This window comes from Myotis nattereri, assembly GCF_964212035.1.
Source record: "Myotis nattereri genome assembly, chromosome: 2".
NCBI classification, from domain to species: domain Eukaryota; kingdom Metazoa; phylum Chordata; class Mammalia; order Chiroptera; family Vespertilionidae; genus Myotis; species Myotis nattereri.
Genome location: NC_138076.1, coordinates 94,173,895 through 94,192,493, shown reverse-complemented (window position 1 = coordinate 94,192,493; position 18,599 = coordinate 94,173,895). Strand labels below are relative to the sequence as shown.

At 39.5% G+C, this 18,599-nt stretch overlaps 1 protein-coding gene across 1 annotated transcript in view; it reads right to left on the bottom strand.

Moving 5' to 3' along the window:
- LRRC63 (leucine rich repeat containing 63) overlaps positions 1-18,599 on the bottom strand; it is a gene marked incomplete at both ends in the record, with an annotated part of 126,885 nt that overhangs the window by 78,537 nt on the left and 29,749 nt on the right. The window contains 2 exons of the mRNA XM_081083916.1: positions 4,845-4,943; positions 13,437-13,597. Of these exons, the coding sequence (XP_080940042.1) occupies positions 4,845-4,943; positions 13,437-13,597 (260 nt within the window). The remainder of the gene's footprint in view (positions 1-4,844; positions 4,944-13,436; positions 13,598-18,599) is intronic.

The following is an 18,599-nucleotide window of genomic DNA, read 5'->3' as shown; positions in this document are numbered from 1 at the left end:
AGAGAAGTCTCCACAACTTCTGACTGTAAAAACCAGCAGGGATTGTGGATGAGTGACAAAGACTGCTGGAGTCCCAGGCAGTTCCTCTTAAAGGGCCCATGCATGGACTCACTCCCTCTGAGCTCCAGCACTAGGGCAGCAGATTAAAAGAAATCCTGGCCACTCACAGAGGAACTAAATTGTCTGAACAGGGAAAGAGCTGGAGGGACAGCTTTCTCCCAGACAGAAGCTCTGGCAGAGGCAATTGTTCCTTTGCTGAACCCTCCCTGCCACAGAGCTGACAAGCTGTGCCATATCTGAATCTCCATCAATCTGGCTCATATGTTTTGACTTGTTCAGTGATTCCCTGAGACCCCAACCCTTCTTACTTTCAGATTCATCCAAGCTATTTCCAGTGGCTTTTTCATACAACTGGCCTCTCTTCTCTCATTTTAATTTCCTAAAATCTCTCAAACAAGCAGCACCTGGCATCAGTGTGCCTCATATGTCTCGATAAGGGGCTCCAGGCCTGACACTAGGGCAGTCCACCCTAGTTCATAGCTTTGCCTCTCCCTGGCACCTCCAAGCTCAACACAAGTAGCAGCCATCTGCAGATTGCTTTGTAGCTCATGCTGGGTAGCCTCAGACAGGGCACAGACAGAGGCTGACTTTGCATCACCTGGGAGGTCCCAGAGCCAGTACACCTGGTAGTCAGCTTCAACCATACAGGATTACAGTCCTACCACCTCCACGAGTGACACAAGCAAGTGGCAGACTCAGTGAGCACCAAAGTCCTAATGAAGCAAGTCCTGCTCCATAGGGTTGGCTCCTGCACAGCAGCTCTCCTACTATAATCACAGGTGGTCCTCACATCCGATTGGCTTGGAGGTCAACTCCTCCTAATGATGCCAACATACATCAAGGCTCAAGTATAATTGGACAGTGTACATAACTCTCACAGGGGCACACATGGAGTACCCAGCTCAGGTGACTGGGGAAGCTGAGCCACTGGGCCCCACAGGACACCTACTACACAAGGCCACTCTACTAACTCCAGGAGACATAGTAGATCTACATAATACATAAAAACAAACACAGCCAAAATGCAGATACAAAGAAATATGTCATAAATGAGAGAACAGGAAATATCTCCAGAAAAAGAACTAAATGAAATGGAAGCAGAAAACTACTAGATACTGAGCTCAAAAACAATGTTATAAATATGCTCAAGGAACCTAATGAGAACTTTAGGGAACTTACAGAGAACATCAACATTAAAAAAGACAAGTCAGAAATGAAGGATGCACTAACTGAAATAAGGAATAATTTACAGGTGATCAATAGTAGAGTTGAGAATCAAGATTTGGAATATAAGCAAGCAAAAAAATACCCAATAAGAACAACAAAAAGAAAAAATAATCCAGAAATATGAAGATGGTGTAAGGAGCCGCTGGGACAACTTCAAGTGTACCAGCATTTGCATCATGGGGATACCGGATGGAGAAGAGAGGAAGCAAGATATCAAATAACTATTTGAAAAAATGACAGAAAACTTCCCTTACCTAGTGAAAGAACTAGACATACAAGTCCAGGAAGCACAGAATCCCAAACAACATGAACCCAAAGAGGCCCACACCAAGACAAATCATAATTAAAATGCCAAAAGTTCAAAACAAAGAGATAATCTTAAAAGCAGCAAGAGAAAAGCAGTTAGTTACCTACAAGGGAGTGCCAATACAACTGCCAGCTGATTTCTCAACAGAAGCTTTGCAAGAAATATTCAGTGATGAAAAGCAAGGACCTATAACCAAGTTTACTCTACCCAGCAAAGCTATCATTTAGAATTGAAAGTCAAATAAAGAGCTTCCCAGACAAGGAAAAGCTAAAGGAGTTCATCCAAACCAAGCCAGTATTACATGAAATGTTGAAGGGTATTTTTGAAGAAGAACAAGAAGAAGAAGAAGCTGAAACCAGTTTGGCTCAGTGGATAGAGCGTCGGCCTGCGGACTGAAAGGTCCCAGGTTCAATACCGGTCAATGGCATGTACCTGGGTTGCGGGCATATCCCCAGTGGAAGATGTGCAGGAGGCAGCTGATCAATGTTTCTCTCTCATCGATGTTTCTAACTCTCTATCTCTCTCCCTTCCTCTCTGTAAAAAATCAATAAAATATATTTTTAAAAAAAAAGGAGAAGAAGAAGAAGAAGAAGGAGGAGGAGGAGGAGGAGGAGGAGGAGAAGAAGGGAAGAAGGAGAAGAGGAAGATGAAAAAGAAATAAAAGGTAAAAAATATGAATAATAAAATGGCAATAAATGCATATCTATCAACAATTAAATTTAAAAAGTAAAATAAATGAACAAAATACACTGATGAATAAAATAGAACCAGAGACATGAAAACATGAAACAGACCAATGAATCTCAGAGGGAAGTGGGGAGGGGTAGCAGGAAGAGATTAAAAACAGAACTTATATGCATACTAGAGGCCCAGTGCATCAAAGTCGCGCATTTGGGGGGGGGGTGTCCTTCAGCCTAGCCTGCACCCTCTCCAATCTGGGACCCCTCAGGAAATGCCCAACTGCCGGTTTAGGCCTGATCCCACCAAGATGGGGCCTAAACCAGCAGTCGGACATCCCTCTCACAGTCTGGGATTGCTGGCTCCCAACTGCTCACCTGCCTGCCAGCCTGATCACCCCCTAACCCAACCATGGGCAAACTATGGCCTGCGGGCCGGATCTGGCCCGTTTGAAATGAATAAAACTATTGAAAAAAAAGACCGTACTCTTTTATGTAATGATGTTTACTTTGAATTATATTAGTTCACACAAACACTCCATCCATGCTTTTGTTCCGGCCCTCCAGTCCAGTTTAAGAACCCATTGTGGCCCTTGAGTCAAAAAGTTTGCCCACCCCTGCCCTAACCACTCCCCTGCCAGCCTGATCCATGCCTAACTGCTCCCCTGCCGGCCTGATTGCCCCCAACTGCCTTCCCCTGCTGGCCCAGTCGCCCCCAACTGCCTTCCCCTGCCAGCCCAGTCACTCCCAACTGCCCTCCCCTTCTGGCCTGGTCCCCCCTACTGCCCTTCCCTGCCAGCCCGGTTGCTCCTAACTGCCCTCCCCTGCCAGTCTGGTCCCCCGCAACTGCCCTCCCTCGCTGGCCTGGTCACCCCTAACTGCCCTCCCCTGCTGTCCTGATTGCCCACAAATGCCCTTCCCTACTGGCTATCTTGTGACGGCCATCTTGTGATCACATGGGGGTGGCTATCTTGTGACCACATGGAGGCAGCCATCTTGTGTGAGGGTGTGACCGTCAATTTGCATATTACCTCTTTATTATATAGGCTATGCATTACCTATGGACACAGACAATAGCGTGGTAAAGGCCTGGGACAGGGTGGGAACTGGGTGCAGGTGAGCAATGGGGGGAAAAAGAGATACTGTAATACTCTCAATAATAAAAGTTTAAAAATGTCAAAAACTAAAAAAAATAGTAAAAGAAAATAAGTGACAATGCATTAGCTCATTCCCATATGTGATTATCTAATTTAATAAAAGAGAAACATGCAAATTGACTGCACCTCTGCTACGCCCCAAGCCATGCCCACCAGCCAGTCAGAGCGACTATAAGCAAATTAACCCAACCAAGATGGCGGCCGGCAGCCACAGAGCTGGAGCAAGCAGGAGGCTTGGTTGCCCTGGCGATGGAGAAAGCCAAGCTTCCCACCTGCCCTGGCTGGCTGTGGCTTCCGTTCAAGGCAACAAAGTTTCAATTATAGAAGCTACATAAATCCCAGATACCTGATTCCAGCCAGCCTCCACTGGGAGCTTAGGTGGCTGGGGGCCATGGCCAGCTTGCAAACAGCCATCAGCCCCTCACCCAGGCTGGCCAGGCACCCCAGTGGGACCCCCACCCTGATCCGAGACACCCTTCAGGGCAAACTAGCAGGCCCCCACCCATGCACCAGGCCTATATCTTATATAATAAAAGGGTAATATGCAAATTGACCCTAACAGCAGAACAACTGGAGATGACTGGTCACTATGACACACACTGACCACCAGGGGGCAGATGCTCAATGCAGAAGCTGCCCCCTGGTGGTCAGTGCGCTCCCACAGGGAGAGCTCTGCTCAGCCACAAGCCAGGCTGATGGCTGCCAGTACAGCGGTGGTGGTGGGTCCCCTCCTGCCTCCTCAGCAGCACTAAGGATGTCCGACTGTAGCTTAGACCTGCTCCCCGCTGGCAAGTGGACATCCCCCGAGGGCTCCTGGACTGCCAGAGGGATGTCTGACTGTCAGATTAGGCCCAATCCCCCATGGAGTGGGCCTAAGCCAGCAGGTGGTTATCCCCTGAGGGGTCCCAGACTGTGAGAGGGCACAGGCTGGGCTGAGGGATCCCCCCCCCCCACACACCCAAGTGCACACATTTTTGTGCAGTGGGCCTCTAGTTCTACATATGCTTTACTATGCAGAGTATCCTATTTTGACCCATAATAACTGAAACTTGTTATAGTATCATATTACCTGGTCACTAAACTGTGTTTTTAAAGCTTCTGATTAACACATGAATAGGTTCATTTTAGGTTTTATTCAGAGTGAGAAGAATAGATAAATTATTTTATATACATTGTATAATTATGAGAATATATTTAAGAGCCTGACTATAATAACAGTCTTTGTGAATTATGTCATGTGACTTCCTAAGAAAGATGTACTGTACTTCTCGTACTTCTGAAAATAAGCCCTGTGGGATGCAATCCAAAATATATTTACTTCATAGTAGCTCAAGTATATCATGTGTCTATTTATTATAATAATTATTATTCATAATAAATTTATTAAAGTTTATACAATAATAAAAATGGACTTACTTCTGTGGGAAATGAAGAGATATCATTAAATGATAAGTTAAGATATATCAATTGGGAAGCCAAAGGTGTTAAGTCTGGACACTTCGGGATAAAAAAGCCCTAAAAAAAGTGAACAGAGATAAGAGGTTAATTATTAACAATACATAAAATATTTTATACAAGATTTTTAAAAATCACATATTCTGAATTACAGTGGTTGACACAATACACTAACAAGCCTATACTCATCTCCCACTCATTCATTTTAGTCTGTCATGATAATAATTTCTTAAATATGTAAGAGTTAGAAATCAGATAGAAATACTAGTAACTATTTATGTATTCAGTAATTATAGGGACATGTGTGTGACAGGACATCATTTAATAATGAGCAAGCATTTTGAGTGTTCACTACATATTGAAATATATTTTATTTTTTAAATTTATCTTTATTGTTTAAAGTATTACATGTATCTCCTCCCTCCCACTCCCACCCTCCCATTTACCCCTTCTAGCCTGTATCCAACCCCACTTCAGGCTTTCACCACATTACTGTCTGTGTTAATGGGTTATACATATATGCATATAAGTTCTTTGGTTAATCACTTCCAAATCACCCACCCACCTCTGCCTTCCCTCTGAGATTTGACAGTCTCTTCCATGCTTCTGTGTCTTTGGATCTATGTTGTCCAACAGTTTATTTTGTTTTTTAGATTCCACATATCAACTTGTCTTTTTCTGACTAGCTTATTATGTTTTGCATAACATTCTCCAGGTCCCTCCATGCTGTTTCAAAGGTAAGAGATCCTCTTTTTTTTTTTTTTTTTTTTTTTTTTTACTGTTGCATAGTATTCCATGGTATAAATGTACCAGGTTTTTTTATCCATTTGTCTACTGATGGGCACTTGGGCTGTTTCCAGATCTTAGCAATTGTAAACTGTGCTGCTATGAACATAGGGATACATACATTCTTTCTGATTAGTGATTTGGGATTCTTAGGATATATTCCCAGAAGTGGGATCACTGGGTCAAATGGCAGTTCCATATTTAATTTTTTGAGGAAACTCCATACTGTTTTCCATAGTAGCTGCACCAGTCTGCATTCCCACCAGCAGTGCACTAGGATTTCCTCTTTTACACATCCTCACCATCACTTGTCATTTGTTGATTTGTTGATCGTAGCCATTCTGACAGGGGTCAGGTGATACCTCATTGTAGTTTTAATTTGCACCTTTCTGATGATTAGTGACTTTTAGCATTTTTCCTGTCTATTGGCCTTCTATATGCCTACTTTGGAGAATTGTCTATTTAGGTCCTTTGCCCACTTTGTAATTGGATTGTTTGTCTTCCTTTTTTTAAGTTGTATAAGTTCCTTATGTACTTTGACTATTAACCCCTTATCAGCTGTATTGGAAAATATGTTCTCCCATAGGATGGGCTCCCTTTTCATTTTGTTGATGGTTTCTTTTGCTTGGCAGAAACTTTTTCTATTTTGATGAAGTCCCATTTGTTTATTTTCTTCTTTGTTTTTCTTGCCCCAGGAGATGTATCGGCTATGAGAGATGTCATATTTTGCTGCCTATAGCATTTTTATACATTAATATTGAATTCTCAGAAACTAAAAAGAAATGTACCACTGCAACAAAAAAATAAGATACTTAGGAATAAACTTAACCAAGGAAGTAAAAGACTTGTACTCAGAAAACTACAGGACACTGAAAAAAGAGACAGAGGAAGATAGAAACAAATGGAAGAGTATACCATGTTCATGGATTGGCAGAACTAACATCATTAAAAAGTTCATACTACATAAAGCTATCCATAGATTCAATGCAATCTCTATTAAAATACCATCAGCATATTTCACAGATCTAGAAGAAAGACTCCAAAAATGTACACGGAACCAAAAAAGACCCCAAATATCTGCAACAATCCTGAATAAGAACAAAGTTGGAGGAATCACAATACTGTCTATCAAGTTATACTACAAAGCCATTATAATCAAAACAGCCTGGTACTGACACAAGAATAAGCATATATATAGATCAATGGAACAGAACAGAGACCCTCAGAAATCAACCAAAGCCATTATGCTCAACTAATATTTGACAAAGGAGGCAAGAGTATACAATGGAGTAAAGACAGTCTCTTCAATAAATGCTGCTGGAAAAATTGGACAGGTACACGCAAAAAAAGAAATTAGACCATCAACTCACACCAGACACAAGAATAAACTCAAAATAAATAAAAGACTTAAATGTAAATCATGAAACCATAAATATATTTTATATTTAATTTTCCTGTTCACCACCTGGGTTTTTTCATGGCTTTAGTTCTGAGGCAGGATAGTAAGATGCCAGGAAAATTCCTTGGCAAGTTGAATAGAGAAACTGAGACAGATAGCTAATTCAAACTGCACCCTGACTCACCTGCCTCCTTCTCCCTTGTACTACCATGGCCTTAAGCATTAATCAATGACTAATGACTCCCTACCATAGTGCCGACCAAACAGTAGAGACCATGACACACCTGGAAAGCTGATGACTATTCTATTAAGAGTCTCCCTTGAGACCTCCCCTAAAATTCTTGTCTTTGGAAAACAGATAAAACCTCTTAAGGCAAAGGATCCAGTTCTCTCTCTCTCTCTCTCTCTCTCTCTCTCTCTCTCTCTCTCCCTCTCTATCTCTCTGGATTATGCCCATGGCCTTTCCCCACTTCTTTCCTCAGGCTTATATCTCTGCTTTTTTTCTCCTGTAAGCTCTAAAGGTTCCCAGGAGAAATGCAACAGGGAGGCAGCTCATCCCGGGCTAACCCCCTGAACCTGTTGTCAATGGCCCTTCTTTTGCCTCTGTAACTTGTTTCCTGAATCCATATAGCCCAGCTGCCTCATTTCTTCTGCTTCTGTGTTTTCTTTCAAAAGGGCCAAGGCAGCTACACCTAGGCTCAACTCTTCCTCATGTTTCCAAAGAGCCAAGGCAGCTCCCCCTAGGCTCACTTCTGTGGCTATGATCTTGCCTCTTCTATCTTAAGTCCTTCCTTTGTTTCACTATCTCCAGCTTTAATAAATGTACTCTCAAAATCATCTGGACTCATACTGTGAAATCTTTCCTGCATAAAGTCAAGAACTGAGAGCCCACATTTCCACCAACACTTCTATTTCTCTTTGTATTAATCTGACACCTATATAAAATTTATTGCTTAAATATACAAATTTCTGAAAGGAAAACTTATCCCTTGTTATGGACTAAATGTTTTTGTCCCCCCAAATTCATACGTTGAAACACTAATTCCCATTGTGATGTTTTGTAGAGGTGAGGCCTTTGGGAAATAGAGTTAGATGAGGTCTTAATGGTGGAGACCTGATGAAGGGTGGAGCCCTTATTAAAAAAAAAAAAAAAGGAGAGGACCAGAGTGCCCCTCTCTCTTTTCCTACCTCCACCTCTCCCTCTTCCCTGCTATATGATGATACAGAAAGAAGACAGGTGTGAACAAGGGGGCTCTCACTAGGAACAAAATAATCTGACCTCAATATTAAACTTTCTCACCATGATAACTGTAATCAATAAATGTTGTTTAAGCCACTCAATCTATGGTATGTTATCATAACAACCTGAACTGACTAAAACATGACTGGCGCCCCCAGTATATTTAATGTTTCAGGAAAGTTGAAGCATTAAATTTGTTTCTTAAGGATCATAGAATCTCTAGTGACCAACTGAATGCACCAAGGAACTCTAATGAGGATCAAACCTAAGCTTTCAGTGAATGGGGTATTGTTGCCAATGCATTAGGCTATGGCAAATACTATGTAAGAATGAAAGGTTTATGACTGAAAAATCTTGGAATTGACAGTACTGGTTTCAAGACTGACATTTTAATAAAATATTAATATTTACAAATGTCTACATTTTGTTAGTTGATAAAAGTAAGTGTTATTTCTTTCTGGTATTAAACATTTTTCTCTTCTTGGCAGAAATCGTGGTACACTAAATTATGTAGCAGAAATGTGTCTGTTACAGTTTCGAATCATTCAACTTAATGTGTGCACATAACTAGTGCCTTTATATTCCATCTGCATGGATAGTTTGCCCCTTATCTATTCCCAATAATTATTTTCTCACCTCAGTCAGCAGCCTGCTTATAGTCAGCTGTATACTCATAAGTCATTTGAACAAAGAGGCCTTTTCTGACCAACCCATCATAAATAGCAACCTCTCCCTGACCACCCACTTGCTTTATTTTTTCATAGCTCTTCTCACCACAGGACAGGCTATGTATAACTATGTGTACTGTATAATTTCACTCCACTAAAGTATAAGCTCCATGAAATAGGCATTTTTGTTTGTTTTGCACATTCATACATAGTGAGATACATAGTTTACCTTGGTACATAGTGGGTTCTTAATAAATATTGGCTGAATGAGTGAATGTCTAGGACTGTGGATATAACATCAGGCGTGCCTACCCCAGGTGCCCTAGATCTCTCTCTCACTATTCCATCATAAAATCTGTTTGCTGTGGTTATTGTGGAAGGGATGTAAAGAACTAAATAATAACGCAAAGGCTTTCTCAATGTACACTTTAAAAATGGTAAAATATAGTGGTGACTAAGGAGATGGAAATAATTATTGAAGAGCTATTATTCTAGAACTGACTTTTATGACCAAGATTTTACTTTTTCTACAAGGGCAAACTTCCCAGAAGAAAGAAGATGTACAGATGGAGTGAGAAGCAGCCTGGTTCATTACGGGGACTTCAAATGGTGGTTTGAAAATGAGGAAGCTGAGGTGAAAGTCAGGGTTTATGTCCTGAGAACAGAAGACCAAAAAAAAGCACTTCAACCTTCAACTTCAAATCCTCTGAAGATTAAAGTTTGGCTTTATTGGTAATAGTCAAGATTATAGGTTTAAATGATAGATCCATTCATTTTTTGTGTGCAATTTAATACAAAGGATGTGAAAGAAGTAGTGCATATCATGGTAATTTATTAATAGAGTGGGGGCTTGTGACGGAACTGGCTCAGCCAGGAGGCAGGACCCTCATCCTGTCATGCTGACTACTGAGTGGGCATCTTCAGATTCAAATCCCATTCATTTTTGCCCAAATCAGGGGTTACAGGGAAGGTAATAAGACTAGAAGTGAAAAATGGAGAGATTGAAAGAGCTTTATTTGTTTTTGAACTTCAATGCTGTGGTTGTCATGGAAGGAATGTAAAAAACTAAATAATAATGTGAAGGCTTTCTCAATTTGTTTGAATTGCTCTAGTAACTTTTAAGCATTTACGCACTTAGTCTGTATAATATTGACCAGTACATTTGATTTGTATAAGTTATAAGTTTTTGTTTATATAAAATCTGTTTCTTTAATAAGCCCCCATAATTATGACTTCTAATCCTTTTCTATCACTGTACAGAGCTCAGGATCCTACTCTGGAGTCCAATATTTTAAAAAATAACATTAATAACTGTGGAAATAATTTTTTCTTGACTAGATACAATCAACTTTTTAAAAGATGTATTCTTCCATTTAAAAGGGGAGTAGCAAAATATAGTTGGCCATGTTTTTCTTGACAAATTTTTACTGGAAGACAGCATGCTCACAAGTTTAGCTATTGTATATGAATACGTTTTTACAACACAACACAGTTGAGTAGTTGTGACAGAGACCATGTAGCCCTCAAAGCCTCCAATTTTCCTACCTAGCCCTTTACAGAAAAAGCTTGACAACTCTGATTAAAGGAATTCACTTCAAAACTAGATAAAATGATTTTTCACTTCTACTACTGACCTTTTTTCAAATCAATTCTTCTACTAAAACAAAAACAAAAAAATATGTAGCACAACAAAGACTTAAGGAATTACCAAGGTAACTAGAACTTAATAAGCCAAAACTCCAGAGAGAAGAAAATCTCAGAGTGATAAACACAATACTCAATACTATTTTTCTCAAAAAGTCAGTTGCCTAAACCAAAACTGTTATCAAGAAGCTGAATAGAATTATAGCCAGTCTAATTGGACTAGGGATACAAAACATGGAATTCAGGACATACCAAGGAAGAGGGACCACAGACAGTATAAGATGGCTGAAAGGCTACAGCCCTGAGAGAAGAGGTTAACAGAAAACCTCTACAAAGTGTAGAGCCCAGAATAAAACCAGTTTATCGTCTGACTAAATTAAAGTGAATATTCCCTAACTTCTCTGCCTGACAGAAGCAACAATAAAAATTATCTGGAAGAAGAGAACATCATCTAGGTCCTCAAACTCCCTCTAAACAATATTTATCAAGCAATCTATAATAATAAAAGAGTAATATGCAAATTGACCGAATGACCAAACAACAGAACAACTGTCTGGACCATCTTCTGGACGACCACACTATGACATGCACTGGCACCAGGCCAGCCAAGGCAGGTGCAATGTGATTGGTCAGGGGGCTCTGCCATCACCCCATGATCACCCTGCAGAGGGAGGCCCAGGCCACCCTCTGCGGGGTGATCAATGGGGAGGGGGGATGATTCTGCAATGGATCACCCCAAAGAGGGAGGCCCAGGCTACCCGGCTGGTGGTGCCTCACAGAGAGAGGCCCAGACCAGCCAAGAGATTGCACCCCACACCTGTCGCCCACCAAGGGAGGCAACCAGTGGGGGCGGGGAAAGGTGCAGTGCCACACAGATGACAAGCAGTGGCAGTGGCGGGGGTGGGACCAGCTTCTGGCAGCCAGGGGAAGGAAAGCCCCAATAGACCCTTATCACTGGCCAGGCCTAGAGACCCTACCTAGGGGGTCCCAGATTGTGAGAGGGCGCAGGCTGGGCTGAGTGACACCCCTCTCCCCATGCATGAATTTCATGCACTGGGCCTCTAGTCAAGAATAAAAAGACATGAAAAAAGACAATAATTGGACAAAAATCAAGATTAATGATAGATCATACAAACAGACCCACAGAGAATCCACATATTGGATATATCCAATGTATTAAAATATAGCTGTGCCCTGGCCAGTGTGGCTCAGTTGGTTGGGCATCTCCTGTGAAGGGTTCCTGGTGTGATTCCTGGTTGGGGCACATGTTGGGTTGTGGGCTCAATTCCCTGTGGAGGGCATGCAGGGAGCAGCCCATTGAGGTTTTGCTCTCCCATGGATGTTTCTCTCTCTCTCTCTTTCTCTCTCTCTCTCTCTCCCTCTCCCTTCCTCTCTTTCTAAAACTCAATTTTAAAAATCTTTAAAAAATAACTGATTAATAGGCTCAAGAAATTAGATAATAAAATAAAAATTTAAATGACAAAATATTTAAATGAAAAATTTAGATGATTAAATAACAAAAATCAAGGACTTGACTGAAAAGAGAATAAAATTGAACTATAATTTAAGTAATAAAAAAAATACTCAGAATAAAGCACAGAGAGTAAAAGGAAAATACAGGAAAGGGAGTATGGACAGGTTGAAAAGGCCTCAGATACATGTGTCTAAATTCCAATAAGAAAAGAACATAAAGAGTGGGGCAGGGGCAATGTTTGAAGAGATACTAACAAAATTTTGCCAGAAATGATGAGCAATATGAATCCATATATTTAAAAAGTGCTATGAACTATAGGAAGATAAGTATTTTAACAAATTACACCTAGAAACATCATAGTAAAACTGCTTAAATTCAATGACAAAGAGAAAATATTAAAATTAGCCAAAACAAAAGACATTTATGTGGGCAGGAAAGGATTACTCCAACATAATTCATCATAATCTGAATAGGGCAGGGAGGAATTCTACACGTCATTAAATTTCAGCACAGGATGACAGAACCCAAATAATGAGGAGGGTGTCAACATAGAAGAGCATCTCAGATCCCAAGGAAAGGAGAGAATACACATGGGTGAAGGGATGGCAGCAAAAGAAGTCAGTTGAGCCACACCAACCAGGCACATAAACATTTTTTAACGTCTTAATTTCCCAAAGAAACTCTTCCTGCAACTTTTCCTATTTTTTCAATTTTAATGAACTTATTTCAAAACATATTTTAATATAAAAGATCATAGATTTTGAAGTCAAAGAGTTTTAGGTTCAAACGCAAGCTCTGCCACTTCCTTGCTTTGTGATCTTCTGCAAGTTACTTTCATTGAACTTCAGTGCTCTCATCTGTAAAATGAAGATTATAATACCTACTTTGCTAAATTATAAGGTGGTTGTTTTTGCTGAATTATAAGTTTGAAAGCTAACATTTGCTTTGCACATAGTGGGTGCTTAATAAATGGTAACTATTATTACAGTTATTCATTATACTGGGCTTATATTCAGTGAAAAGCTAGCCTAGTATTAGAGTTGGCACAAAGGCAAAAAATTGTTGACAAATTAATGATAATTCTGAATCCCACTATTTTAATCATGTTAAGTAATAAAAAAAGCATTATAATTGCTTTGGGCATGAGCAATTTTAAAAACTGGGATGAAGGTAAACTAGGACAGATAGGTTTAGAGATGCAATTTTAATGTGTTCCTGGGGAAGTCTCTATTGCAATAAGAAAGATTCCTTTAATACTATGCAAACTAACTTCAGTTAGGAATTGTATTATCAAAATAATTGATAATACAACAAAACATGCCATTAAAAAGATCTAGCATACCTTAAGGTTAAGTGCATTTCTTCCATATATTTGACAGTTTACTACAGCCAGGTTGGTCATTGCTGCTATTGTTTCATATTGTGTTGCTGCAACAGTCTTAAAACCTTCACCACGAATAACTTTGGCCTCTGACTCAGCTCGTTTTCTAGGTTTAATAATACCTAAATAAACAAAACAGTACATGAAACAAATGTGTTATCACATAGAGTGAAATTTGAAAGAACTTATACTGGTGAATAGAGATAAGATGGACTCAGAGGAAAGAGCACTATTGTATACATCAAACTTTCTTTTGCATAAACTTAATGACGACCACAAAAAATCTAGAACTGAAACACCTAGCAACAAAAAATGAAATGGAGGAAAACATCATAGAAGATCGTCAAACTGAAACCAAAAAAAAGAAACACAAGGGAAAAGAAACAATGGAGATACAGCAATACCAGAAAAAAAAATTAAAATCCTCATATATCAGTAATCACTCTCAGTGAACTGAACTTACCAATTAAAAGGCACAGAGTAGTGGGCTGAATAAAAAACAAAACCCAGCTATATATGCTGCCTTCATGAGACACATCTCAGGTACGAAGACAAACATAGAACAAAGTGAAAGGATGGAAAATGATACTCCAATAAAATGGCTTCCAGGGAAAAGCAGGTGTAGCCATACTTATATCTGACAAGATACATTTCAAGATAAAAAGGGAATATGAGGCAAAATTGGACATTTTGTAAAGATAAAGGGGACAATACATCAAGAAGAAATAACAGATATTGGAAGATGGTGGCCAGAAGGATGGCAGTGAGGAAGAGAGTGTGAGGAGTAAGGGAGAGAAAGGGGAGTGTGTGGATGTGGTGTGTGTGTGTGTGTGTGTGTGTGTGTGTGTATGTGTGTGTGACAGTTAGATCCCACAGGACTTTCAGGGGCTGGTGGACCGGGCTCACCTAGCCAGGCAGCATCTGCTATTATTGTAATCACTCCTGAGGAGACCAGCTTGCCTGCAGAGGCCACACCATCTTGAAGAGGAGAGCTGTTTTGACTGGGAGCACAGCCTCACCTCCACCCAGAGTGCTCTCAGACACCACCGGGACCCTACAGTCGCTCTGGCTAGGGACCTGCTGCTTTGGCTGCAGACCCACAGATACCAGGACTCAAGCCTCCACATCACCTGCTCAAGGAGCAGCCGTGGCCTGTGACAGTGTGAAAAACTGCAAGGAACAGCACCACGACTGCCTGAGGTGCAACCACACCACCCATCACCAAGCCTACCACTTCAGCCACAGGCCCTGTGTGACTCTACACCTAGATCGTTCGGTGAGAGCAAAAAATGGGGAGACAGGAGAATAACCACCAAAGAAAAGAAAAACAATTGCCAGAAAAGGAACTAAATGAAACAGAGGTATGAAAAATGTCAGAAAAAAGAATTCAGCATAAGGGTCATACAATTCATAAACCAGCCAGATGAGAAAATCAACAACCTATGCAAGAATCAAGAGGAAATAAAGAGTGATATAGGTACAGTAAAAAACACTGTGGAAGCTTTCAAAAGTAGACTAAGGAAGTAGAGGACCAAATTAGTGAATTAGAAAACTGGGAAGCAAAACACACCCAATCTGAACTGTAATTGGAGAAAAAAAAATCAAAAGACAGGAGGAGAGCCTGAGGGAGCTTTGGGACAACATGAAATGAAGCAACATACGTATTATAGGGGTGCCAGAATGACAAGAATAAGAGCAAGGGCTAGAAAATCTATTCAAAGAAATAATGTCAGAAAACTTCCCTGGCTTGGAGAAGAAAAAATTCACACAAACACAGAGAGTCCCAAACAAGATAATCCAAAAAGACCCATACTAAGACACATCATAGTTACCATGGCATACGTTAACGACAAAGAGAGAATCTTAAAGGCTGCAAGAGAGAGACAGAAAGTTACCTACAAGTGATCTCCCATTAGACTATCAAATGATTTCTCAACAGAAACACATTAGGCCATAATGGAATGGAAGGAAGTATATAAAGTGATGCAAAGCAAGGGACTGAACCCAAGAATACTCTATCTAGCAAGGCTATCATTCAAAATTGAAGGGGAAATCAGGAGCTTCACAGTCTAAGAAAGGCTAAGGGAGTTTATCACTACCAAGCCAGCAAAGCAACTGTTGTCAAAACAGGCCGGAGCGGGAGAAGAAACACAGGCACAAAAAATAAAAATGGCTGCAAACAAGTACCTATCAATAATAACCTTAAATGTAAATGGATTAAATGCTCTGATCGAAAGATAGTGAGTGGCTGAATGGATAGGAAAACATAACCCATATATTTGCTGTCTAAAGAGACCCACCTCAGAACAAGAGACTCATACAGACTGAAAATGAAGGGATGGAAAAATATTTTCCAGAAAAATGGGAATGAAAAAAAACAAAAACACCTGTGGTAGCATTACTTAATCTGACAAAACAGACCTCAAAATGAAGGCCATAACAAGAGATAAGGAAGGCCACTTCATAATACTAAATGGATTGATATAACAAGAGGATAAAACCCTGGCAAACATATATGCACCCAATGCAGGAGCACCCAAATACATAAAAAAAAAAACAGCAACTTCTGGAAGATATCAAGGGAGAGATGGACAGCAATACAATCATAGAAGGGGTCTTTAATAAATCCTCTAGACAAATATCAGCAAAGAAAGAGAAATCTTAAATTACTCACTAGATCAGTTGGACTTAATGGACATCTTCAAAACATTTCACACCAAAGCTACAGAATATACATTCTTCTCAAGTGGACATGGAACATTTTCAAAGATAGACCACATACTGGGTCACAGGCAAAGTCTCTCCAAATGCAAGAAGATTGAAATCATATCAAGCATCTTCTCAGATCACAATGACATAATATTAGAAATCAACAACAATAAAAACAATCAAAAAATTCAAACACTGGAGGCTGAATAGCATGCTATTACACAATGATTGGGTTACCAAAAAGGTCAAATAAGGAATTAAAAACATCCTGGAAACTGATGACAATGAAAACACAACAATCCAAAACCTATGGGACACAGTGAAAGCAATCCTGAGAGCAAAGTTCATAGCATTACAGGCCTACCTAAAAAAAAAGAAAAGAAAAGAAAAACTGGTAATAAATTATCTAACTCTACAACTTAAAGAATTAGAAAGAAAGCAACAAGAAAAGCCCAGAGTGAGCAAAAGGAATGAGATGATAACGATCAGAGCAGAAATAAATGAAATAGAGACCAAAACACACACACACACACACACACACACACACACACACACACACACACAAAAGATCAATGAAACCAAAACCTGGTTTTTTGAAAGGATATACAAGATTGATGAACCTCTAGCCAGGCTCACAAAGAAGCAGAGAGAGAGAACCCAAATAAACAAAATCAAAAATGAAAGGGCGAAATAACAACAGACCACACAGAAATACAAAGGATTGTAAAAAAATAAGATGAACATCTCTAGTCCAACAAACTAAACAACCTAGAAGAAATGGACATATTCCTTTAAAAATACAACCTTCCAAAACTCAATCAAGAAAAATCAAAAAATCTCAACAAGCCAATAACTAAGGAGGAAATTGAAGCAGTCGTCAAAAATCTTCTAGCAAACAAAAGCCTGGACTAGACGGCTTCAGGGGAGTTTTACCAAACATTCAAACAAGAACTAAAACCTGTCCTTCTCAGACTATTCTAAAAAAAATTCAAGAGGAAGGCACACTTCCAAGCTCCTTCTATGAAGCAAGCATTACCCTAATCATAAAACCAAATAAATATACTACAAAGAAAGAGAATTATAGGCCAATATCCCAAATGAACATTGATGCCAAAATCCTCAACAAAATTCTAGCAAATTGGATTCAGCATTACATTAGAAAGATCACACACCATGACCAATGGGGATTTATTCCAGGGATGCAGGGCTGGTACAAAATCCACAAATCAATAAACATGATACGTCACATAAACAAATTGAGAGACAAAAAATCACATAATCATATCAATTGATTCAGAAAAGGCATTTAACAAAATTCAACACCTTTTGCTGATCCAAACTCCCAGCAAAATGGGAATAGAGGGATCATACCTCAACATAATAAAAGCCTTATATGACAAACCTACAGCCAACATCATACTCAATGGGCAAAAACTAAAACCATTTGCCCTAAGAACAGGAACAAGGCAGGGATGCCCATTTTCACCACTCCTGCTCAACATAATACTGGAAATGCTAGCCACAGCGATCTGATAAGAAGAAATAAAAGGCATCCAAGTCAGAAAAGAAGAAATAAAATTGTCATTATTCACAAATGACATGATATTGTACATAGAAAACCCTAAAGACTCCATCAAAAAACTACTAGAATTAATAAATGAATTTGGCAACATAGCAGATTACAAAATTAATACCCAGAAATCTATGGCTTTTTTATACACAATAATGAACTCACAGAAAGAGAAACTTAAAAAAAAAAAAAAACAATCTCATTTACCATTGCAACCAAAAATTAAGATACCTAGAAATAAATTTAATCAAGGAGGTAAAGGACCTGTACTCAGAAAATTACAGGCACTGAAAAGATAGAGGAAGACATAAACAAATAGAAGAATATACCATGTACATGGATTGGTAGAATCAACATCATTACAATGTCCATACTACCCAAAGCAATTTATAGATTCAATGCAATCCCCATTAAAATACCAACTGTGTACTTCAAAGACCTAAAACAAACTCTCCAAAAATTCATCTGGAATAAAAAAAGACTGTGAATAGCTGCAGCAAACTTGAGAAAGAAGAACAAAGCTGGAGGGATCACACTTCCAGATATCAAGCTATACTACAAAGCCACTATTCTCAAAACTGCCTGGTACTGGCACAAGAACAGACATATAGACAAATGTAACAGAACAAAGAACCCAGAAATCGACCCAAGCCATTATGCTCAATTAGTATTTGACAAAGAACATACAATAGAACCAAGACAGTCTCTTCAATAAATGGTGTTAGAAAAGTTGTACAGATACATGCAAAAAAATGAAACTAGACCACAAACTTACACCATGCACAAAAATAAACTCAAAATGGGTAAAGTACTTAAACAGAAGACGGGAAACCATAATAACCTTA